This window comes from Pelophylax lessonae (genome assembly GCF_965119305.1).
Source record: "Pelophylax lessonae genome assembly, chromosome: 13".
NCBI lineage: Eukaryota > Metazoa > Chordata > Amphibia > Anura > Ranidae > Pelophylax > Pelophylax lessonae.
Window position 1 is genome coordinate 4,751,902 of NC_138780.1, and position 24,542 is coordinate 4,776,443.

The 24,542-nt window shown below is 51.9% G+C and overlaps 2 protein-coding genes and 1 long non-coding RNA gene across 4 annotated transcripts; all 3 read left to right on the plus strand.

Moving 5' to 3' along the window:
• The first annotated feature begins 891 nt into the window (after positions 1 to 891).
• Positions 892 to 11,410, plus strand: LOC309569697 (acyl-coenzyme A thioesterase THEM4-like). Of its 2 annotated transcripts, none has more exons than XM_082275658.1 (7): positions 892 to 927; positions 1,985 to 2,079; positions 7,795 to 7,933; positions 9,445 to 9,598; positions 9,704 to 9,814; positions 10,114 to 10,238; positions 11,345 to 11,410. In XM_082275658.1, the coding sequence occupies exons 1-7, from the start codon at positions 906 to 908 to the stop codon at positions 11,389 to 11,391; spliced, it is 693 nt and encodes a 230-aa protein (XP_082131784.1). In that variant the 5' UTR covers positions 892 to 905; the 3' UTR covers positions 11,392 to 11,410. The 2 variants fall into 2 exon arrangements, with proteins under 2 accessions (XP_082131784.1, XP_082131783.1); XM_082275657.1 differs by lacking the exon at positions 892 to 927 and adding an exon at positions 1,769 to 1,811.
• A 6,461-nt stretch (positions 11,411 to 17,871) lies between these two features.
• Positions 17,872 to 21,631, plus strand: LOC309569700. Its single transcript, XR_014226087.1, has 3 exons — positions 17,872 to 18,190; positions 20,420 to 20,552; positions 21,535 to 21,631. It is a non-coding gene; the product is annotated as an uncharacterized lncRNA (long non-coding RNA).
• Positions 21,632 to 21,641: 10 nt separating this feature from the next.
• Positions 21,642 to 23,923, plus strand: LOC309569898 (acyl-coenzyme A thioesterase THEM4-like; the record flags this gene model as incomplete). The annotated part of the gene is made up of 4 exons (XM_082275889.1): positions 21,642 to 21,648; positions 21,714 to 21,864; positions 22,127 to 22,251; positions 23,862 to 23,923. The coding sequence occupies 4 exons, from the start codon at positions 21,642 to 21,644 to the stop codon at positions 23,906 to 23,908; spliced, it is 330 nt and encodes a 109-aa protein (XP_082132015.1). The 3' UTR covers positions 23,909 to 23,923.
• Between the last annotated feature and the right edge of the window lie 619 nt (positions 23,924 to 24,542).

Consider the following 24,542-nt stretch of genomic DNA (forward strand, 5'->3'; position numbering starts at 1 on the left):
GATGAGACGGGGTCACCGGCATTCTATAACATCACCTGAGCGGGGGAGGGGAAGCGTACGTCACGTGACCATACACAGGTGTCACGGATCAGAACTTTATAGGGGGGAGGGGCTTGTAGACGCACAGGTCACTGTCAGGGATGAGATATATATCGCCATCATGGTCTGTGGCGCATACACTGGTATTCATGGTGACGGGGGATGGTAAATACGACGTCCTGACCACAGAGGATAGGGGGAAGGCGGAGTCTGGAGGGCGCTCACGCGTGATTCGCCATCTATTTGGCGACGTGTGAACGCATCGATGGTGGAAATACCAAATAATGGGGGGGGCGGTGACAACGCCTGGGGTGATGGAGCAGAACGGGGGAGGGGAGAGTCCTGTAGAGAGAGGAGAATTACAAATCCCAGTAGTAGCATATTCTTCACCTAGAACTGAACTACAAGTGCCAGAATCCAGCCCATAGTCTGCTGGGAGTTGTAGTTCCTTTAGATACAAGACATAAACAGCTCCCCCTGTCCTACTTCTTACCAGTCCCTTCCCTTCCACCAATGTCCTCCTTTTCTGCATCCTCCAGGACTGTAATTCATTCTCACCTGTCCCTATGTCCGGAGACATTTTCCTGAAGTCTCCCCCTGGATATGATGGAGCTGGGGCTACAACAATATGGCCGCCACGCTGTGCCTAACACACAGGTGAAGGCGGCCTCTAGTGGTGACACCTGTAAGCTGCGTCTCGCACGCATGCGCAGTTTGCGAGCATCCCATTCTGACAGAACACCATATCACCTTTCAGGTTTCAGCGTCACCGCTAGAGGCCGCTCACTTCCATGTGTAATGCTCAGTGTGGCGGCCATGTTGCTGTAGCCCAGGCTCCTTTATTCCCAGGCGGAGGCTTCAGGAAAATGTCTCCGGACACAGGGACAGGTGTGAGCGGATTATTGTGCGGGAAGCTGATAAGGAGGACATTGCTGGGACTGGTGAGGAGGGGGTCAGGGGGGAGCTTTTCATTCATTTACAGCAACAGGGGAACTACAACTCCTATTATCCCTTAGGCTGGATAGAACATTCTGGGATCTGTAGGCCAGCAGGAAAAGGCCATGCTGAGACTTGTAGTCCCTCAGCTGGGTGGTTGAGTTCTAGGTGGATTTTCTGGTACTCCTGGGACTTGTAGTGTCCCCCTCTCAGCAGAACAGCCCCCCAATTGTGGGCAATGGCCGCACACCCCAAGAACACCCTCCGGACTCCGATACCACCTGAACAAGGACATGCTGGGATATGTAGTACTCCGGTGTGGGGGGTACACAGGACATGCTGGGATATGTAGTACTCCGGTGTGGGGGAGGGGGGTACACAGGACATGCTGGGATATGTAGTACTCCGGTGTGGGGGGAGGGGAGGGTACACAGGACATGCTGGGATATGTAGTACTCCGGTGTGGGGGAGGGGAGGGTACACAGGACATGCTGGGATATGTAGTACTCCGGTGTGGGGGAGGGGAGGGTACACAGGACATGCTGGGATAAGTAGTACTCCGGTGTGGGGGGAGGGGAGGGTACACAGGACATGCTGGGATAAGTAGTACTCCGGTGTGGGGGGAGGGGAGGGTACACAGGACATGCTGGGATATGTAGTACTCCGGTGTGGGGGAGGGGAGGGTACACAGGACATGCTGGGATATGTAGTGCAGTCACATTGCCCCGTGTTGAGGGGTGTTACAGCCCGGTGATGGTGATTGGTCGATGTTCCTCGGATCTGGAAGTCGCTGTGACTTTTCCTTCTCATGAACTTTGTACATCTCCACAGATCATGTTGGTGACATCACTCAGCCATGACAGTGACCTCCCCCCCCCTCTCTGTGTATAAAGGTCTCGTCTGAACCCTGTCACCTCTGTATGGTCATGTGACGTTCTCTGGCTCCTCCCCCGATAATGTATAGAATGTCGGTGTCCCCGTCTCATCTCCTTCCTTTCTCCTGTCACAGGCACCATGCTGCACCGAGTCACCAGGATCATCCGGGGCGGCACTGCCTTCTGCCGCCCCACCACCGCCCGGGTACAGAGCGATCGCCAATCCTCCGTGAGTACTGATTGGTCGGTGATGTTCCTCGCGCGTTACCTTTGGGAGAGGGTCAATTCAGTGTGTTGTCACTACATGAGCCTGCGCACCTTACTCTGGGGTGAGCGGGATGTTCGGAGTTCCTTCACCTTTTCTTTCAATCAGTTTTTATTAACCACTTCCCACGAATCAATGTGCCTGTCTGTCCCTATACCTGCATTTGTCCCTTTACCTTTCCCTGTCCCTGCTCCTGGTCCCTGCTCCTGTTCCCCGTCCCTGCTCCTGTTCCCCGTCCCTGCTCCTGTTCCCCGTCCCTGGTCCCTGCTCCTGTTCCCTGTCCCTGCTCCTGTTCCCCATCCCTGCTCCTGTTCCCCATCCCTGCTCCTGTTCCCCGTCCCTGCTCCTGTTCCCCTTCCCTGCTCCTGTTCCCCGTCCCTGCTCCTGTTCCCCGTCCCTGCTCCTGTTCCCCGTCCCTGGTCCCTGTCCCTGGTCCCTGCTCCTGTTCCCTGTCCCTGCTCCTGGTCCCTGCTCCTGTTCCCTGGTCCCTGCTCCTGTTCCCTGCTCCTGTTCCCCGTCCCTGCTCCTGTTCCCCGTCCCTGCTCCTGTTCCCCGTCCCTGCTCCTGTTCCCCGTCCCTGCTCCTGTTCCCCGTCCCTGCTCCTCTTCCCCGTCCCTGCTCCTGTTCCCCGTCCCTGGTCCCTGTCCCTGGTCCCTGCTCCTGTTCCCTGTCCCTGCTCCTGGTCCCTGCTCCTGTTCCCTGGTCCCTGCTCCTGTTCCCTGCTCCTGTTCCCCGTCCCTGCTCCTGTTCCCCGTCCCTGCTCCTGTTCCCCGTCCCTGCTCCTGCTCCCCGTCCCTGCTCCTGTTCCCTGGTCCCTGGTCCTGTTCCCTGGTCCCTGGTCCTGTTCCCTGGTCCCTGGTCCTGTTCCCTGGTCCCTGGTCCTGTTCCCTGGTCCCTGCTCCTGTTCCCTGGTCCCTGCTCCTGTTCCCTGGTCCCTGCTCCTGTTCCCTGGTCCCTGCTCCTGTTCCCTGGTCCCTGCTCCTGTTCCCCGTCCCTGCTCCTGTTCCCCGTCCCTGCTCCTGTTCCCCGTCCCTGCTCCTGTTCCCCGTCCCTGCTCCTGTTCCCCGCTCCTGTTCCCTGGTCCCCGCTCCTGTTCCCTGGTCCCCGCTCCTGTTCCCTGGTCCCCGCTCCTGTTCCCTGGTCCCCGCTCCTGTTCCCTGGTCCCTGCTCCTGTTCCCTGGTCCCTGCTCCTGTTCCCTGGTCCCTGCTCCTGTTCCCTGGTCCCTGCTCCTGTTCCCTGGTCCCTGCTCCTGTTCCCTGGTCCCTGCTCCTGTTCCCTGGTCCCTGCTCCTGTTCCCCGTCCCTGCTCCTGCTCCCTGTCCCTGCTCCTGCTCCCCGTCCCTGGTCCCTGCTCCTGTTCCCCGTCCCTGCTCCTGTTCCCCGTCCCTGCTCCTGTTCCCCGTCCCTGCTCCTGTTCCCCGTCCCTGCTCCTGTTCCCCGTCCCTGCTCCTGTTCCCCGTCCCTGCTCCTGGTCCCTGCTCCTGGTCCCTGCTCCTGGTCCCTGCTCCTGTTCCCTGGTCCCTGCTCCTGTTCCCTGGTCCCTGCTCCTGTTCCCTGGTCCCTGCTCCTGTTCCCTGGTCCCTGCTCCTGTTCCCCGTCCCTGCTCCTGTTCCCCGTCCCTGCTCCTGTTCCCCGTCCCTGCTCCTGTTCCCCGTCCCTGCTCCTGTTCCCCGTCCCTGCTCCTGTTCCCCGCTCCTGTTCCCTGGTCCCCGCTCCTGTTCCCTGGTCCCTGCTCCTGTTCCCCGTCCCTGCTCCTGTTCCCCGTCCCTGGTCCCTGTCCCTGGTCCCTGCTCCTGTTCCCTGTCCCTGCTCCTGGTCCCTGCTCCTGTTCCCTGGTCCCTGCTCCTGTTCCCTGCTCCTGTTCCCCGTCCCTGCTCCTGTTCCCCGTCCCTGCTCCTGTTCCCCGTCCCTGCTCCTGCTCCCCGTCCCTGGTCCTGTTCCCTGGTCCTGTTCCCTGGTCCCTGGTCCTGTTCCCTGGTCCCTGGTCCTGTTCCCTGGTCCCTGGTCCTGTTCCCTGGTCCCTGGTCCTGTTCCCTGGTCCCTGGTCCTGTTCCCTGGTCCCTGCTCCTGTTCCCCGTCCCTGCTCCTGTTCCCCGTCCCTGCTCCTGTTCCCCGTCCCTGCTCCTGTTCCCCGTCCCTGCTCCTGTTCCCCGCTCCTGTTCCCTGGTCCCCGCTCCTGTTCCCTGGTCCCCGCTCCTGTTCCCTGGTCCCCGCTCCTGTTCCCTGGTCCCCGCTCCTGTTCCCTGGTCCCCGCTCCTGTTCCCTGGTCCCCGCTCCTGTTCCCTGGTCCCCGCTCCTGTTCCCTGGTCCCTGCTCCTGTTCCCTGGTCCCTGCTCCTGTTCCCTGGTCCCTGCTCCTGTTCCCTGGTCCCTGCTCCTGTTCCCCGTCCCTGCTCCTGTTCCCTGTCCCTGCTCCTGCTCCCCGTCCCTGCTCCTGCTCCCCGTCCCTGCTCCTGCTCCCCGTCCCTGCTCCTGCTCCCCGTCCCTGGTCCCTGCTCCTGTTCCCCGTCCCTGGTCCCTGTTCCCCGTCCCTGCTCCTGTTCCCCGTCCCTGCTCCTGTTCCCCGTCCCTGCTCCTGTTCCCCGTCCCTGCTCCTGGTCCCTGCTCCTGTTCCCTGGTCCCTGCTCCTGTTCCCTGGTCCCTGCTCCTGTTCCCTGGTCCCTGCTCCTGTTCCCTGGTCCCTGCTCCTGTTCCCCGTCCCTGCTCCTGTTCCCCGTCCCTGCTCCTGTTCCCCGTCCCTGCTCCTGTTCCCCGTCCCTGCTCCTGTTCCCCGCTCCTGTTCCCTGGTCCCCGCTCCTGTTCCCTGGTCCCCGCTCCTGTTCCCTGGTCCCTGCTCCTGTTCCCCGTCCCTGCTCCTGTTCCCCGTCCCTGCTCCTGTTCCCCGTCCCTGCTCCTGTTCCCCGTCCCTGCTCCTGTTCCCCGTCCCTGCTCCTGTTCCCCGTCCCTGCTCCTGGTCCCCGCTCCTGTTCCCTGGTCCCCGCTCCTGTTCCCTGGTCCCCGCTCCTGGTCCCTGCTCCTGGTCCCTGCTCCTGGTCCCTGCTCCTGTTCCCTGCTCCTGTTCCTGTTCCCCGTCCCTGCTCCTGTTCCCCGTCCTTGCTCCTGTTCCCCGTCCCTGCTCCTGTTCCCCGTCCCTGCTCCTGTTCCCCGTCCCTGCTCCTGTTCCCCGTCCCTGCTCCTGTTCCCCGTCTCTGCTCCTGTTCCCCGTCTCTGCTCCTGTTCCCCGTCTCTGCTCCTGTTCCCCGTCTCTGCTCCTGTTCCCCGTCTCTGCTCCTGATCCCTGCTCCTGTTTCCTGCCCCTGACATTTTTGACACTTTCGAGGGGACCAGTGACATTACTACAGTAATCAGTGCTGTTCCCTGCTCCTGTTCCCTGCTCCTGTTCCCTGTCTCTGCTCCTGTTCCCTTCCCCTGACATTTTTGACACTTTTGGGGGTACCAGTGACATTACTACAGTAATCAGTGCTATATATATATATGCACACTGTCACTGTACTAATGACACTGGCAGGGAAGGGGTTAACTTTATTGGTAATCAAGGGGTTAAATGTGTGCCTCATGCTTACTGACGTGTGTGGGGGGAGGGGACTGTGTGACACAGACAGAGATCGCAGCTATGCTGAATCCTGTGATCTGTCCCTGCCTGTCACATAGGAGATCCGCCCGCTTGTGTAAACACCTCCCTCGATCCCCGAAGATCGCCTCTCCTCCCCTGGCCCGACTACGTCGCTGGACCCAGGAGAGCCACTCTGCCGCTGTAGTATCAATGTGAGCGGTCGGCAAGTGGGTAGATAAAATCAGACTAAGGTGCTTGGTGGTGCTACTACAAAAACTGTAGTATGATACCAGTGATGGGTCATCCAGAACTGACTGGGTGACGACAAAGGTGGATCCAAGATAAAAGTGGCAGTGATATATCGATACAATAATAAATAAGAATATATAATATATATAGGGATAACCCCTCGCTGACTGCCGCACGACTATAAACGGCGGCGGTCAGCCCTTCCTGGGCAAAGTGACGTAGGTTACGACTAAGTGGACGTTTATCCGTGAAACGCGTCAACTACTATGCGTTCATCTCTTGTCTCTGACTATATTATGGATACACTTTGAATTGATTTTATCTTTTGGATACGAATAAAACAGATTTTATATTTTTCACCTTCAAGTTGGGAGTGCGGCTATTTCTCTCTATACATTACAAAGTGACGTACCGGTACGTCACTCGCCTACGAGCCTCTTGGGGGCGAGCGCACGCCGCCGGGGGCGCGCGTTCCCTGACATCCCCGCGTGAGGGACCGGCGGCTCCGATGTCCGCCGGTCACTCTGCGATCTCCCGCTGGAGAGGGAGAAAGGCAGGCGGCTGATGTAATCACAACCGTCTGTCATTCTCCCTGGTGTAACTGCAGAGATCATACGATCCTGCTATGTAGGATCGTATGTCTCTGTGGTTACATCACAAGCCACGCCCCCCCACAGTTAGAATCACGCCCCTAGGGATACATTTAACTCACTGATCACCAATAAAGTTAACCCCTTCCCTGCCAGTGTAATTTTTACAGTAACAGTGCATATGTATAGCACTGATTACTGTAGTAATGTCACTGGTACCCCCAAAAGTGTCAGTCAGGGGTCCGATCTGTCCGCCGCAATGTCACAGTCCCGCAAAAAAAAATTGGAGATCGCCGCCATTACTAGTAAAAAAAAATATATACACTTATTGGGATTTTTTTTTTTTTAACCAAAAATATGTAGCAGAATACAAGTTGGCCTAAAATGATGAAAAAAAATTAATTTTTTTATTTTAAAAATAAATAAAAGTTGCAGAGGTGATCAAATACCACCAAAGGAAATCTCTATTTGTGGGGGGGGGGGGGGGGGGTAAATAGGACATCAATTTTATTTGGGTACAGCGTCGCACGACCGCGCAATTGTCAGTTAAAGTAACGCAGTGCCGAATTGCAAAAAAATGGCCTGGTCATTAAGGGGGAAAACCTTCCGGTCCAGAAGTGGTTAAGGAGCTTTGTAATAATGACACTGGCAGGGAAGGGGTTAACGGCGATCAAAGGGTTAAATGTGAGCCTAGGAGTGCTCTCTTACTGTATGGGGGATGGGCTCACTGGATGAGCACAGAGACCTATATAAGAGAATCCCTCTGTTCATAACTGGCAGAACAGCGGCCTGCTGTGTTTACAACGGCAGACCGCCATTCTGTCTCCACTGGGAGCGATCGCGGGTGCCCAGAGGGCATCGCAGCCGCCAGACCTGCTAATTGGCTCCTCCTCTAGCCAATCGGCGCGTGCCTCCCGCGGCATGTGCGCACCCACTCTAACTGCTACACGAAGCTACGTACAGGTACGTTGTTTCAGGTAACGGAGCCGACCTGCCGCAGTAAAACTACGGCGGATGGTCGGCAAGTGGTTAACAACCAACTATTCTTCGGTCGAACGATTTTCGACCAATCCAAATTCAAATTGTTCTGAAAACTTGGAATTCGTTAGAAAATAAAGAAACCGAACTAAACTAATTTTTCCGTTCTGCAGTTGTCTAAACGACTTTGTAGAGCTCAAACAAAACCATCACATTGGTCAAAGCCAAAGTCACACCAAAATCAAAAAGTGTGAAAAAAACTCTAAACCGCAACGAGATCGCCTACCTGACATCTCTGTGATATCTGCAGGTCACCCACCAACCACGAGACTTCGCTCTGCCCAACTCCACCTGGAACCCCGACACCAAGAGACTGTATGAGGAGCTGAGCCGAGACCCGAGCTGGAGGAGACTTCCCTCCTACAACACCTCCGTCCATTACCGAGATGGTGAGAGATGGGGGAGGGGACATTAGAGTGTAAGCTCCTCTGGTACAAAGACTGATGTGACTGTTGGGGAGGGGACATTAGAGTGTAAGCTCCTCTGGTACAGAGACTGATGTGACTGTTGGGGAGGGGACATTAGAGTGTAAGCTCCTCTGGTACAGAGACTGATGTGACTGTTGGGGAGGGGACATTAGAGTGTAAGCTCCTCTGGTACAGAGACTGATGTCACTGTGGGGGAGGGGACATTGGAGTGTAAGCTCCTCTGCTACAGAGACTGATGTGACTGTGGGGGAGAGGACATTAGAGTGTAAGCTCCTCTGGTACAGACATTGATGTGACTGTGGGGGGAGGGGACATTAGAGTGTAAGCTCCTCTGGTACAGAGACTGATGTGACTGTGGGGGAGGGGACATTGGAGTGTAAGCTCCTCTGGTACAGACACTGATGTGACCATGGGGGAGGGGACATTGGAGTGTAAGCTCCTCTGCTACAGAGACTGATGTGACTGTGGGGGAGAGGACAGTCCCCCACAGTCACAAACCAGGACTGTAATATACCAACCCACCCAGGCTTTTCCTCTGCCAGCATATTACCAAAATGTATGTTTCAAAAACTTTAGAGAAAACAATACCACCAGATTGACCATACCTAGGCACCCATCCTCCTGGGAAGGTAGGTTACAGACCTCTTAATGAGGTTCTGTTTGTTCCCCCATAACAGGTGGAAGAAACCGCTGTAGATCTTCTTCTTATAGAGAGACACTGGCAAAACAGACAAAGCTGACCTACAGAAATACTGGGATCAGGCACATTTTAATCAGGTCAATCCTTTCCCTGTAAGAGTTTCCATTCCTTCCAGCTGGCAGCCTTGGCATCGGTATCTTGTAGCCTGCTTTCCCAATTTGCAGGGCCGTAATCGCCGGGCCCAAATTTGATGCCTAAAACATTAATTTCCTGCTGGCGCTCTGGGAAGGTGTCTGGAAGCTCAAAGCCATCGCCTTCCTTTCCCATCCAGAAAACCTCATTCTTATCCTGATTGATCTTTGAGGCGGATGCCGCAGCATACTGCTCCATCACTGAGACCACCACCTCTGTCCCAGAGATTAAAACAGACACGTCCTCAGCATAGGCCACAACCCTCAGAGGAGGCTCACCAGGAATGCCCAAAGCCACTACACGCAACAGCCCACTCTATAACCTCCTGATGAGGGGGTCGTTTGCGAACACATATAGCAGAGGACTCAAAGGACACCCCTGACGCACACACGAGCCAACCTCAAAAGGCTGTTTAATCGAACCATTCACAAGCATGAAGCTTTCATCCCCCTCTATACAAGGTCTTCAGACATTAGAGTGTAAGCTCCTCAGGTACAAAGACTGATGTGACTAGCTCAGTGTTCTCTTTACAGCACTGTGGTGTATGTCAGAGCTATATAAATGTATAATAATAATAATAGTGTGTGACTGTGGGGGAGGGGACATAAGAGTGTAAGCTCCTCTGGTGACCTCTGTGCAGGTATGCGTCCGGAGGGAGACAAGAAAACTCGCCTCTTTACCAGGAACATTGACCATGATGGAGTCGGCTTCGAGTATTGTATGTTCTATAACCAGGCGGAGAAAAGGACAGTCTGCATATTCCAGCCCGGGCCATATCTGGAGGGCCCCCCAGGGTGAGCGTTCTTTTCCTTTCTCTAGCTTGTCTTACTCAGAATCCTCTTGTTTTCTTGGCTGTCCTGTTCTGCTTCCACCTCTCATGCTCCCTTTGCCTTCTCTAGGTACACACACGGAGGCTGCATCGCCACCATCATAGACGCCACAGTGGGGACCGGAACCGTGTATACCTATGGACCGGCTTGGACGGCCAACCTGAACATCAACTTTCGGAAGTAAGTGGGCAGGGTGGGAGGAGCTACCTGATTAATGTACATTATTTGAGGAAGATTTCCACACTACATAGATTTTTGGAGTTTGTGCAATTAAAGTGTAATGTGTGACACTTAGGAAATCCACAAGGTTATAGAAGGTTTTCACCTGGAGGAACCTTCCATAGGAGATGTGATCTCGGTTAACTAACCGGGGAGGAACAATGATATTGAGGGGGGGGTTGCAGAATAAATAATTATTGCTATGAAGCTGTGATAGCAGATGGGTTTCAGGTGTGATGAGTTTCACTTTGTGTCTGTAGTCCGATTCCTCTGGGATCTACAGTCATCATAGACAGCCGAGTGGAGAAGATAGACGGCCGGAAAGTCTACACCAGCTGCCAGGTCCGCAGTCATGATGACGCTGTGCTTCACAACGAGGCCACTGGTGAGGGCTGCTGGGATATCTTCATTCTGTAACTCTTCCTTCCTCCTCTGTCACTGCCATCACCCCTCTCCCATCACTCTTCTCTTCGCCTCCTCTCTGCCTCCTCTCTTTTGCCTCCTCTCTTTTGCCTCTTCTCTGCCTCCTCTCTCTGCCTCTCTTTTGCCTCTTTTTTGCCTCCTCTCTTTTTTGCCTCTTCTCTGCCTCCTCTCTTTTTTGCCTCCTCTCTTTTTTGGCTCCTCTCTTTTTTGGCTCCTCTCTTTTTTGGCTCCTCTCTTTTTTGGCTCCTCTCTTTTTTGGCTCTTCTCTTTTTTGGCTCCTCTCTTTTTTGGCTCCTCTCTTTTTTGGCTCCTCTCTTTTTTGGCTCCTCTCTTTTTTGGCTCCTCTCTTTTTTGGCTCCTCTCTTTTTTGGCTCCTCTCTTTTTTGGCTCTTCTCTTTTTTGGCTCCTCTCTTTTTTGCTTCTTCTCTTTTCTCTCTTTTTTGCCTCTTCTCTTTTCTCTCTTTTTTGCCTCTTTTCTCTCTTTTTTGCCTCTTTTCTCTCTTTTTTGCCTCTTTTCTCTTTTTCTCTCTTTTTTGCCTCTTTTCTCTCTTTTTTGCCTCTTTTCTCTCTTTTTTGCCTCTTTTCTCTCTTTTTTCTCTCTTTTTTGCCTCTTTTCTCTCTTTTTTGCCTCTTTTTCTCTTTTCTCTCTTTTTTGCCTCTTTTTTTCTCTCTTTTTTGCCTCTTTTTCTCTTTTCTCTCTTTTTTGCCTCTTTTTCTCTTTTCTCTCTTTTTTGCCTCTTTTTCTCTTTTTTCTCTTTTTTCTCTTTTTTCTCTTTTTTCTCTTTTCTCTCTTTTTTGCCTCTTTTCTCTCTTTTTTGCCTCCTCTCTTTTCTCTCTTTGCCTCTTTGCCTCCTCTCTTTTGCCTCTTCTCTGCCTCCTCTTTTTTGCCTCTGCTCTCTGTTGCCTCTTCCCCTGCTTTTTCAGTTGCTCTTCCGTCGCCCCCCCCCCCCCCTTCCTCTGCCTCTCCTGTCGCCCCTCTCCTGTTGTTCCCCCTCTGTCACTTCTCTTATTCTTCCTCCACCCCTCCTGCACCATCACTGATAATTCTCCTCTTGTTTCCCCTTCCAGGTTTGTTCATTAGGGTGACCCCGGGGGAGCCCGAAGCCAAACTATAAATAATTGTACATTTCTGACGTCCAGAAACATTTTACTTTTTTTTTTTTTTTTTTTTTTTTTTTTTTATCTTCCACGGCTAGCCTGTGACCAATATGGCAGATCCTCTTCTATCGGTTTTGCTAGCTCCACTTTGTACTGTAGTGTATCCTGTCTGCCACTAGTGGGCGGCAGATCCTGTACTGTAGGACCCCTAGAAGACGTTCTAGAGGCCAACTCCTGGCAGTGTACTCACACACCCTCTTCTGTACTGTAGTTCCTATGGATGGGTCCAGTAACCCCGAACATTCCCCTGTCTGTATGCGCTCTACCTCACTATGGGTGCCGCGCTGCCCCCCCTGAAGACAGCACTGCGGAACAGGGACCCCGTCTGTATTTTTATCCGTTTCTTAACACTCAATATCTGTATTCATTGTAACATTGTGTGCCTTTTAGTTGTTATTTATTACTCTTCCCATTGACTGTATTCATCGGATATTTTGGAGGATTTTATTTCATACAGTTTTAGCTTAATTAGGACCTTTTTCAAACGAAACTCTGAATGGAAATGTCAATAAAGTTTTCTTTCTTTTGAAGGTTGTGGCTGTGGAGGTTTCTTTGCTGTTTTTTATACTGGATTTGGCTTTCCTGGAGGAAAGTGACAGGTTCTCTTTAATAGCTACATACAGATCCACGTACATTCCCAGTCACAATGTACAGGGCTACATACTCTTTCCCCCCCCCCCCCCCCCCCATGTGATAGCGTTGGGTAGCTGAGTAGCCAACCAGGAAGCACCAACACTCACATGAGATGACGGGATTGGGTCATATGTTCCTCATACCCTCTTTGCTGGGTTTTCCTCCTGGCATCCTAACATAGGAAGATCCCCGGTGCCTGCCCCTTTCTATAAAGCACGCCTCCTGGACAATTTATATTTATTTTCAGCTGGGGAGTAGAGGTGGTCTAAAGGCTCAGTTTCTGTAGCTATGAGATTTTTTTTCTATTTCTGCGTGGTCACCAAGAAAGGAAGTGAGTAAACTTCTTCAACGGGGACACACAGTTCAGAGCTGTTTTCTGCAGTACCTCCTTTCTGCCAGAAGGTGTCCTCGGTGTTCTGAATTGAATGAAGCTCAGCATCTTTCAACTTGAAAGTCTGAGGGAGAGCATGAGACTCTTAATCTCAGGGGTCGTGGGTTTGGGCCCCAAGTTGGGCACCAAAAAAAAAAAAAAAGAGAGTCTGAGGACACTGAGTGATTTTTTTTTCTATTCCTGTGTGGTCATCGAGAAAGGAAATGAATAAAACGTCTTCAACTGGGACACACAGCCCAGAGCGATTTTCTGCAGTACCTCCTTTCTGCCAGAAGGTGTCCTCAGTGTTCTGAATTGAAGGCAACTTGAAAGACTGAGGCTATACTGTGAGCGCAAGGGGATCATGGGACCTGCTGTGTAAAATACCCACAAGGGGGTTAATGAAGCCTAGAGTTGGGCTTTAAATGCATAAAAGTCCGGTATGGAAATCGAATGTTTGTGTTCTCCCGAGTTGGCAGGCGCAGAACCTCGTGCTCAGGAACCAGGAAGTGAGTGACGGCGCTCGGTGGGGACAGCCAAATTCCGAGGCACCCTCCCCTGCCTCAGTACACATCACCTTGGGCTGTTGTTATAGTCTCTGTACACATGTCCGAGTGAGAGGTACATAAAGAACTTTGAGGATTACATAACTGACAGGTACAGTACATGGAAATGGACCAACGCCAACTGTACCCAACAAATATGTCCTCATTCTTTACCCACAATGCCCTCTGCCTGTGCAGGTCACACTGGCGGGCCTCTGCATGGCACTGCTTCCATGATACAGCCTGGGAAACATTTTATGACCATTTTTTTTTTAACAGCCCCACATTTTTTTTGTTGCCTTTATTCCCCGTTTTATTATCGCAACTAAAAGGCTCAATTTCTGTAGCTACAAGGAGATTTTCTCTTTCTTCCTTTGTGGGTCACCAATACAGGAAGTGAGTAAAATTTCTCCAATGGGAACACAGACCAGAGCTGTTTTCTGCAGTACCTCTTTTCTGCCAGAAGGTGTCCTCACTGTTCTGAATTGAATGAAGCCCAGCATCTTTCAACTTGAAAGTCTGAGGAAGAGCACGAGACTCTTCATCTCAGGGGTCGTGGGTTTGGGCCCCACGTTGGGCGCCAAAAAAAAAAAAAAGAGAGTCTGAGGACATACTGTGAGTGCAGGCAATCATGGGACCTGCTGTGTAAAATACCCACAAGGGGGTTAATGGAGCCTAGAGTTGGGCTTTAAATGCATTAAAGTCTAGTATGGAAATTGAGTGTTTGTGTTCTCCTGAGTTGGCAGTCGCAGAACCTCGTGCTCAGGAACCAGGAAGTGAGTGACGGCGCTCGGTGGGGACAGCCAAATTCCGAGGCACCCTCCCTCGCCTCAGTACACATCACCCCGGGCTGTTGTTATAGTCTTTGTACACACATGTTGGAGTGAATGGTACATAAAGAACTTCGGGGATTACATAACTGACAGGTACAGTACATGGACCAACGCCAACTGTACCCAACAAATATCTCCTCATTCATTACCCACAATGCCCTCCACTGGCAGACCATGGCGTAGTACTGCTCCATGATACGGCCTTGGAGATACGTTGGAGCTGATCTACAAAAAGGCCCAAAATTTTTATTTTTTTCCCCCAGTTTTTATTACAACTTCGATTTTGAATTTTTAAAACGAGGTGGAAGCTGCAGAAAGAGATGGCATCCTGATTGGCCAGGACCTGTGAAGATAAAAGAAGCAAATATGATCTTGGGTTGACCTGCATTCATTAAAATAATCCCAGGTGATCCTGCCATGGAGGTCCTTGCCTAGACTCTTCCTGGTATAGGGTGACAACGCTCTGTCCCTGTCTCCCAACTGTGCTCCTGTGTTGTCACCCTGACAAGTGGCTGGTTCAGCACACAGCTCGAAGTCAGTGGGGTCTCCATTGTGGAGACCATCTCCTTCACCACCTGTATATTGCATAGTGGTGACTGCAGCACATTTCCGTCATAACTCCATGACCCACAATATTGTATCTCTGAAGAGGTGGGGCTTATGGCAATGGGGTTGGTTCCTATGGGTGGGGCTTATGGCAATTGGTGTGGTTTCTCTGGGCAGGGCTTGAACACCTGGTGATGTTTGCAAGCATAACTATATTATCAAAGGTATTGGGACGCCTACCTTTACATGCACAAGAACTTTAATGACACCCCAGTCTTAGTTCGTAGGGTTCAACATTGAGTTGGCTCCGCCCTTTTGCAGCTATAATAGCCTCTTTATGTATGTTTACAAACCGCACTGGCGGTCTGAGCTCTGCCCACAGGAACCACGCCCATTTCCATAAGCCCCATCCCTTCATGTATGTTTACAAACATTCGCAGAAGTCCAGCCCCCTGACTACAGGAACTCTACCCATTGGTGTAAGTCCTGTCCCTTTATGTTTACAAACCTCAGCAGAAGTCCAGCCCCTGACTACAGGAACTCTACCCATTGGCCTAAGTCCCGTCCCTTCATGTATGTTTACAAACATCTGCAAAAGTCCAGTCCCTGACTACAGGAACTCTACCCATTGGCCTGAGTCCCATACCTTCATGTATATTTACAAACAACCGCAGAAGTCCAGCCCCCTGACTACAGAAACTCTACCCATTGGCGTAAGGCCCATCCCTTCATGTATGTTTACAAACATCTGCAAAAGTCCAGCCCCTGACTACAGGAACTCTACCCATTGACCTAAGTCCCGTACCTTCATGTATGTTTACAAACATCCGCAGAAGTCCAGCCCCTGACTACAGGAACTTTACCCATTGGCGTAGGTCCCGTCCCTTCATGTATAATTACTAACATCCGCAGAAGTCCAGCCCCTGACTACAGGAACTCTACCCATTGGCGTAAGGCCTGACCGTTCATGTATGTTTACAAACATCCGCAAAAGTCCAGCCCCTGACTACAGGAACGCTACCCATTGGCGTAAGGCCCGTCCCTTCATGTATGTTTACAAACATCCGCAGAAGTCCAGTCCCTGACTACAGGAACTCTACCCATTGGTCTAAGTCCCGTCCCTTCATGTATGTTTACAAACATCCGCAGAAGTCCTGCCCCTGACTACAGGAACTCTACCCATTGGCGTAAGGCCCGTCCTGCTGTTGTTTGTAAACATACATGAAGGGACGGGCCTTACGCCAATGGGTAGAGTTCCTGTAGTCAGGGGCAGGACTTCTGCGGATGTTTGTAAACATACATGAAGGGACGGGCCTTACGCCAATGGGTAGAGTTCCTGTAGTCAGGGGCTGGACTTCTGCAGATGTTTGTAAATATACATGAAGTGATGGGACTCAGGCCAATGGGTAGAGTTCCTGTAGTCAGGGACTGGACTTCTGCGGATGTTTGTAAACATACATGAAGTGATGGGACTCAGGCCAATGGGTAGAGTTCCTGTAGTCAGGGACTGGACTTCTGCGGATGTTTGTAAACATACATGAAGTGATGGGACTCAGGCCAATGGGTAGAGTTCCTGTAGTCAGGGGCTGGACTTCTGCTGTTGTTTGTAAACATACATGAAGGAAGTCCAGCCCCTGACTACAGGAACTCTACCCATTGGCGTAGGTCCCGTCCCTTTATGTATGTTTACAAACATCCGCAGAAGTCCAGCCCCTGACTACAGGAACTCTACCCATTGGCGTAGGTCCCGTCCCTTCATGTATGTTTACAAACAACAGCAGAAGTCCAGCCCCTGACTACAGGAACTCTACCCATTGGCGTAGGTCCTGTCCCTTCATGTATGTTTACAAACAACAGCAGAAGTCCAGACCTTGGCCACGGGAACCCCACCCATTGCCTTAAGTCCAGCTTTTTCATGGTTGTTTCTAAACATCCTCAGGAGTCCAAGGCCTACCCACAGGAACACCACCCATTGCCATAAGCCCCGCCTTTTCAAGTATGTTTACAAACATCAGCAGAAGTCCAGTCCTTGGCCAATGGAACCAAACCCATTGCTATAAGTCTGCAACGTCATGTACACTATATTACCAAAAGTATTGGCACAATATTGTATCTCTGAAGAGGTGGGGCTTATGGCAATGGGTTTGGTTCATATGGGTGGGGCTTATGGCAATTGGTGTGGTTTCTCTGGGCAGGGCTTGAACACCTGGTGATGTTTGTAAGCATAACTATATTATCAAAAGTATTGGGACGCCTCCTTTACACACACATGAACTTTAATGGCATCCCAGTCTTAGTCTGTAGGTTTCAATATTGAGTTGGCCCACCCTTTGCAGCTATAACAGCTTTAACTCTTCTGGGAAGGCTGTCCACAAGGTTTAGGAGTGTCTATGAGAATGTTTCACCATTCTTCCAGAAGCGCATTTGTGAGGTCAGGCACTGATGTTGGATGAGAAGTCCTAGCTCGCACTCTGCGCTCTAATTCATCCCAAAGGTATTCTATCGGGTTGAGGTCAGAACATTCAAGTTCCTCCACCCCAAACTTGCTCATCCATGTCTCTTTGGACCTTGCTTTCTGCACTGGTTGAAACGATTTGGTGGAGGAAGGATTATGGTGTGGGGGTTGTTTTTCAGGGTTGGGTTTGGCCCCTTCGTTCCAGTGAAGGGAACTCTTAAGGCGTCAGTATACCAAGACATTTTGAACCATTTCAAGCTCCCAACCTTGTGGGAAGAGTGCAAGGTCCATAAAGACATGGATGAGCCAGTTTGGGGTGGAGGAACTTGACTGGCCTGCACAGAGTCCTGACCTCAAGCATGAGTTTGTCCAACATGTCTTGGTATGCGGATGCCTTAAGAGTTCCCCTCACTGGAACTAAGGGGCCAAGCCCAACCCCTGAAAAACAACCCCACACCATAATCCCCCCTGTACGAAATGATTTGGACCAGTGCACAAAGTCCAAGGCCCAGTCAGGTTCCTCCAACCCAAACTCACTCATCCATGTCTTTATGGATCTTGCTTTGTGCACTGGTAGAGTCTGCAAAAGACTTGAGACTGGGGCGGAGGTTCACCTTCCAGCAGGACAACGACCCGAAACATCCAGCCAGAGCTACAATGGAATGGTTTCATGTGTTAGAATGGCCCAGTCACAGTCCAGACCTAAATCACATTGAGAATCTGTGGTAAGAGTTGAAAATTGCTGTTCACAGACGCTCTCCATCCAATCTGACAGAGCTTGAGATATTCTGCAAAGAAGAATGGGCAGAAATGTCCTCTCTAGATGTGCAAAGCTGGTAGAGACATCCCCAAAAAGACTTGCAGCTGTAATTGCAGAGAAAGGCGCTTCTACAAAGTATTGACTCCGGGGGGTGAATACAAATGCAGCCACACTTTTCACAGATTTATTTGTATAATTTTCCTTCCACTTCACAATTATGGCCACTTTGTGTCGGTCTATCACATAAAATCCCAATAAAATACATTTACGGTTTTTGGTTGTAATATGACAAAGTGTGGAAGATTTCAAGGGGTATGAATACTTTTTCAAGGCACTGTACCTCTTATCCTTGACAGTGACCTGTGTGTCTGGTAGCCCCTCCCCCATCTATGTGTATAAAGGTTAAGTGTCTGAACATGTCACCTGTGTATGGTCATGTGACGTGCTCTGGCCCCTCCCCCGATAATGTAATAGAATGTTGGTGTCCCCGTCTCATCTCCTTCCTGTCTCCTGTCACAGGCACCATGCTGTACGGACTCGCCAGGATGATCCGAGGCGGCACTACCATCTGTCGCCACGCCACCACCAGGGTACAGAGCAATCGCAGCTTCTCCGTAAGTACTGATGGGTGAGTGATGGCATTCTGTGTGTTCCCCGGGAGGGGGGGGGAGGGCATTTGATCTCTTATCACTACACAGGAGCCAATCCTGGAGTGCGCGCATTGCTACAGGACCGCCATAAGGTGCCGCACCCGCGCTGACTCTGGAATGGTAATCTGCCCCCCATAGGCGGGTCACTACAGCGCCGGAAACTTTGTAACTCTTAGGCCCCCTTCACACTTGTGCGACTTGTCCTGTGACTTTGGATTTCGAAGTCGCATGACAAGTCGTACTCCATGATTTCCAATGAGTGGCCTTCATATCTGTGCGACTTCAACTTTGCAAAAACAAACAAGACAAGGCGCACATCCGACCTAGTGTAATACAGTTTTTATTGATACGTAGATGAATAAAATTGCACTCACATGTAGACAACCAGTGTTGGGCATAAAAGGGTTCCTCTCTCCCATAAAGCCTGATCAATGCTCCCTGAAGAACTGAAAGATCCCCTCCTGCCTCCCGAGCGAGCGGTCAACTGAAGCTTCGGCGTCTCCACGTAATGCGCCTGCGCCCGACGCTCACGACCACACTGCCGTCACTTCTGCGCATGTGCACTTGGATCCGGCGGGAACCGATACCAGCGGGGGGGGGAAATCGGCAGATGGTGGAGAGAAACAACCTGGAACCCAGCCCCAGTTGCTATGACAAGGCGTTTCAGAGGCGTGGCCGCCCTCTTCAGGTCATGTCTTTATGCGGAACTTGAAGAGGCCATACAAGAGAGAAACACTTTTTTGCCCAACACTGGTTGTCTACCTGTGAGTGTAATTTTATTCATCTACGTATCAACTATCAATAAAGACTGCATTACACTAGGTCGGATGTGCTCCTTGTCTTGTTTGTTTTTGCGCAGTATTCGGATCCGCCACCCAGTGGAGTTGACTGGATCTGCAATGACTTCGTAATATCACAGATTAGGGGGGGCATTTGATCTCTTATCACTACACAGGAGCCAATCCTGGAGTGCGCACATTGCTACAGGACCACCAGAAGGTGCCGCACCCGCGCTGACTCTGGAATGGTAATCTGCCCCCCATAGGTGGGTCACTACACCGCGCCGGAAACTTTGTAACTCTTAGGCCCCCTTTACACTTGTGTGACTTGTCCTGTGACTTTTGGATGAATAAAATTGCACTCACATGTAAACAACCAGTGTTGGGCATAAAAGGGTTCCTCTCTCCTGTATGACCTCTTCAAGTTCCGCATAAAGCCTGATCAATGCCCACTGAAAGATCCCCTCCTGCCTCCCGAGCGAGCGGTCAACTGAAGCTTCGGCGTCTCCGCGTAATGCGCCTGTGCCCGACGCTCACGGCCACACTGCCGTCACTTCCGCGCATGCGCACTTGGATACGGCAGGAACCGATACCAGCAGGGGGGGGGGAGAAACAACCTGGAACCCAGCCCCAGTTGCTATGACAACATGTTTCGGAGGCGTGGCCTCCCTCTTCAGGTCATGTCTTTATGCGGAACTTGAAGAGGCCATACAAGAGAGAAACACTTTTTTGCCCAACACTGGTTGTCTACATGTGAGTGCAATTTTATTCATCTACGTATCAACTATCAATAAAGACTGCATTACACTAGGTCGGATGTGCGCCTTGTCTTGTTTGTTTTTGCGCAGTATTCGGATCCGCCACCCAGTGGAGTTGACTGGATCTGCAACGACTTAGTAATATCATGGATTGGGATTTAGATGGAAGACACACCAGCCACCCTTGGACTGGTAGGATTAGCGCACGGATGGTGGGAATTTTTCTTATGTGTTGTTTCTGTACTACTTTGGTCTGACTTTGATGCGACTTGAGGTCCATAGGCCCCAGGATTACACGGGCATTGCTTCAATTCGCGTGACTTTTAGGTCGCACAAGTATGAAAGGGGCCTTCAAAGGAAAAATAATGTCTGCCTTACGGGAAGCAGAAGCCTCAGATGAGCTTCTTATTGGTCAGCACCAGTCACGTGACCACACTGACCAATGAGAGCTTTATGATGGATGCTTACTCCGGGGCTGTGTATTGCGATGTACGGACCGGTATGCCGCCATCATGGCCGCTGTGTGCAGCGAGGTCCAAAAGGGGGGAGGCCGGGATATTTGGAGTCAGGTTATCTTTTAATTTTTCATGAGCAGGGGAACTTATTGATTAAGTCGCAACGAGATCGCCTACCTGAGATCTCTGTGATATCTGCAGGTCACCCACCAACCACGAGACTTCGCTCTGCCCAACGCCACCTGGAACCCCGACACCAAGAGACTGTATGAGGAGCTGAGCCGAGACCCGAGCTGGAGGAGACTTCCCTCCTACAACATCAATGTCCAAGATGGTGAGAGATAACAGTGACTGTGAGAGGACATTAGAGTGTAAGCTCCTCTGGTACAGAGACTGATGTGACTGTGGGGGAGGGGACATTAGAGTGTAAGCTCCTCTGGTGCAGAGACTAATGTGACTGTGGGGGAGGGGACATTAGAGTGTAAGCTCCTCTGGTGCAGAGACTAATGTGACTGTGGGGGGAGGAGACATTAGAGTGTAAGCTCCTCTGGTGCAGAGACTAATGTGACTGTGGGGGGAGGGGACATTAGAGTGTAAGCTCCTCTGGTACAGAGACTAATGTGACTGTGGGGGAGGGGACATTAGAGTGTAAGCTCCTCTGGTGCAGAGACTAATGTGACTGGGGGGGGGGGGAGGTGACATTAGAGTGTAAGCTCCTCTGGTGCAGAGACTAATGTGACTGTGGGGGGAGGGGACATTAGAGTGTAAGCTACTCTGGTACAGAGACTGATGTGACTGTGGGGGAGGAGACATTAGACTGTAAGCTCCTCTGGTACAGAGACTGATGTGACTGTGGGGGAGGGGACATTAGAGTGTAAGCTCCTCTGGTACAGAGACTGATGTGACTGTGGGGGAGGGGACATTAGAGTGTAAGCTCCTCTGGTACAGAGACTGATGTGACCGTGGGGGAGGGGACATTAGAGTGTAAGCTCCTCTGGTACAGAGTCTGAAGTGACTGTGGGGGAGGGGACATTAGAGTGTAAGCTTCTCTGGTACAGAGACTGATGTGACTGTGGGGGAGGGGACATTAGAGTGTAAACTCCTCTGGTACAGAGACTGATGTGACTGGGGGAGGCGACATTTGAGTGTAAGCTCCTCTGGTACAGAGACTGATGTGACTGGCTCAGTGATCTCTGTACAGCACTGCAGTATATGTCAGAGCTATATGAATGTATAATAATAATAGTGTGTGACTGTGGGGGGGACATTAGAGTGTAAGCTCCTGCGGTGTGACTGGTCAGGTGACCTCTGTACAGGTATGAGTCCGGAGGCAGACAGAAAAACTCGTCTCTTCACCAGGAACCTTGACCAGGACGGAGTCGGCATGGAGTTTTGTATGTTCTTTAACGAGGCGGAGAAGAGGATGATCTGCATATTCCAGCCCGGGCCCTATACTGAGGGCCCTCGAGGGTGAGCATTCTTTTCTTTTGTTTAGCTTGTCTTACCCAGAATCCTCTTGGTTTCTTGGCGGTCCTGTTCTACTTCCATCGCTGCATCGCCACCATCATAGATATCACAGTGGGGTTAGGAGCCGTGTGTGCCTATGGAATGGTTATGACGGCCAATCTGAACATCAACTTTCGGAAGTAAGTGCGCAGGGTGGGAGGACCTACCTGACTAATGTACCTCGAATGGAGGTAAACTTCCACACTACATCGATTACTGGAGATTGTGCAATCTGATTGTAATGTGTGTGGCCAGCTTCGTCCCTCCAGGACACTCTAGGAAATCCACAAGATTACAGAAGGCTCCTCCTGGGGGGAGGCTGGAGGAACCTTAAATAGCAGATGTGGTAGTGACTGGGAAAGAATGATAATATTGTTAAAGAGGTTCTCCTCTTGTCTGTAGTCCGATTCCGCTGGGATCTACAGTCATCCTAGATGGCCGAGTGGAGAAGATAGACGGCCGGAAAGTCTACACCAGCTGCCAGGTCCGCAGTCATGATGACGCTGTGCTTTACAACGAGGCCACTGGTGAGGGCTTATGGGAAATCTTCATTCTGAAACTCCACTCCTTCCTCTTCTGTCCCTGCTATTGCCTCTCCCCTGTCTCTCCCGTCTCCCCTCACCTGCCTCTCCCACTGTCCCTTCCCTGCTTCTCCCGCTGTCCCTCCCCTGCCTCTCCTGTCGTCCCTTCTCTGCCTCTGCCATTGTCCCTTCCCTGCTTCTGCCATTGTTCCTTCCCTGCCGCTGCTGTTGTCCCTTCCTTGCCTCTGCCGTTGTCCCTTCCCTGCCTTTCCCGTTGTCCCTTCCCTGCCTTTCCCGTTGTCCCTTCCCTCCTCTCCTATCGTCCCTTCCCTGCCTCTCCAGCTGTTCCTCCCCTGCCTCTCCCATCGTCCCTTCCCTGCCTCTCCCGCTATTCCTCCCCTGCCTCTCCCTTCGCCCTTCCCCTCTCTCTTCTGTTGCCTCTCCCTTGCCTCTCCCTTTGCCCCTCCCCTGCCTGCCTTTTCTGTCACTTCTCTCCTGTATTTCTTCCTCTACTCATGTCTTCCCTCCCCTGCCTCTCCCATCGTCCCTCCCCTACCTCTCCCCTCACCCCTCCCCTGCCTCTTTGTCGCCCCTACCTCGTCCATCACCCCTCCTCTGCCTCTCCCCTCGTCCCTCCCCTACCTCTCCCCTCGTCCCTACCCTGCCTTTTCCGTCGTCCCTCCTGTGCCTCTCCCCTCGTTCCTCCCCCGCCTTTTCCGTCATCCCTCCTATGCCTCTTCCCTCGTCCCACACCTGCATCTTCCGTCGCCTCTCCCCTGCCTCTTCAGTCATCCCTCCCCTGCCTTTTCCGTGGTCCTCCCCCACCTCTTCCTTTGTTCCTTCCTTGCCTCCTCTATCATGCCTCCTCTGCCTCTTCCATGGCTCTCCCTTGCTTCTTCCGTCCCCTTTCCCCTGCCTCTTCTTTCGTCCCTCCCCTGCTTTTCTATTCCTCCCTCCCCTGCCTCTTCCGTTGTCCCTTCCCTGCCTCTTCTGTCACCCCTCCCCTGCTTCTCCCCTCGTCCCTCCTCTGCCTTTTCCATTGTCCTTCCTCTGCCTCTTCCGTGGCCCTCCCTTACCTCTTCTGTGGCCCTCCCTTACCTCTTCCACATTCTCTCCCCTGCCTCTTCAGTCGTCCCTCCCCTGCCACTTCAGTTGTCCCTCCCCTGCCTCTCTCATTGCCCCTCCCCTGCCTCTTTCATTGGCCCTCCCCTGCCTCTTCAGTCGTCCCTCCCCTGCCTCTTTCCTCATCCCTGCCCTTCCTCTTCTGTCGTCCCTCCCCTGCCTCTCCCCTCGTCCCTCCCCTGCCTTTTCCATCACCCCTCCCCTGCCTCATTAGTCGTCCCTATCCTGTCTCTTTCATCGCCCCTCCCCTGCCACTTCCATTGCCCCTCCTCTGCCACTTCCGTCGTACCTCCTCTGCCTCTTCCCTCATCCCTCCTGTGCCTCTTCCGTCGTCCCTCCCCTGCCTCCTCTGTCGCCCCTCCCCTGCCTTTTTCTTTGCCCTTCCCTCGCTTCTGTTGTTACTTCCTCCCTTGCTTTTCCTGTCATTTCCCCTCTGCCGCTTCTCTTATTCCTCCTCCATTACTGATTAATGCTCCTCTTGTTTCCCCTTTCAGGGTTGTTCATAACGGTGACCCCGGAAGACCCTGAAGCCAAAACTTAAATAGTTGTTCATTTTTACTTTTAAGTTTTTTTTTTTTTTTTGTTTTATTGTCTTCCACCGTAAGCCTGTCACCAATATGGCAGATCCTCTTCTATTGGTTGGCAGCTCCACTTTGTATTGTAGGGTGTCCTGTCTGCCACTAGTGGGCAGCAAATCCTGTACTGTAGGGCCCCTAGGAGATTATCCAGGGGCCAACTCTATTTTATTTTAGTTCATAGAGTTTCAGCAGCATATTAGGACCTTTCCGAACAAAATTCTGAATGGAAATGTCAATAAACTTTTATTCTTTTGAAGGTTGTGGCTGTGGAGGTTACTTTGCTGTTTTTATACTGGATTTGGCTTTCCTGGAGATGCCTTGCTAAGGAAAGTGACAGGTTCTCTTTAATAGCTCCAGCTGCATTCCCCTGTGATCTGCATACATTCCTGGTCACAACTTACAGGACAGTGGACTCCCCCCCCCCCCCCCCCAAATGTGACAGCGTTGGGGTACCTGAGTAGCCTATCAGGAAGCACCAACACTCACATGGAATGACAGGATTGGGTCATGTTCCTCATACCCTCTTTGCTGGGTTTTCCTCCTGGGATCTGAACATAAGGAGCTCACCAGTGCCTGCCCCTTTACTTAAAGCACACC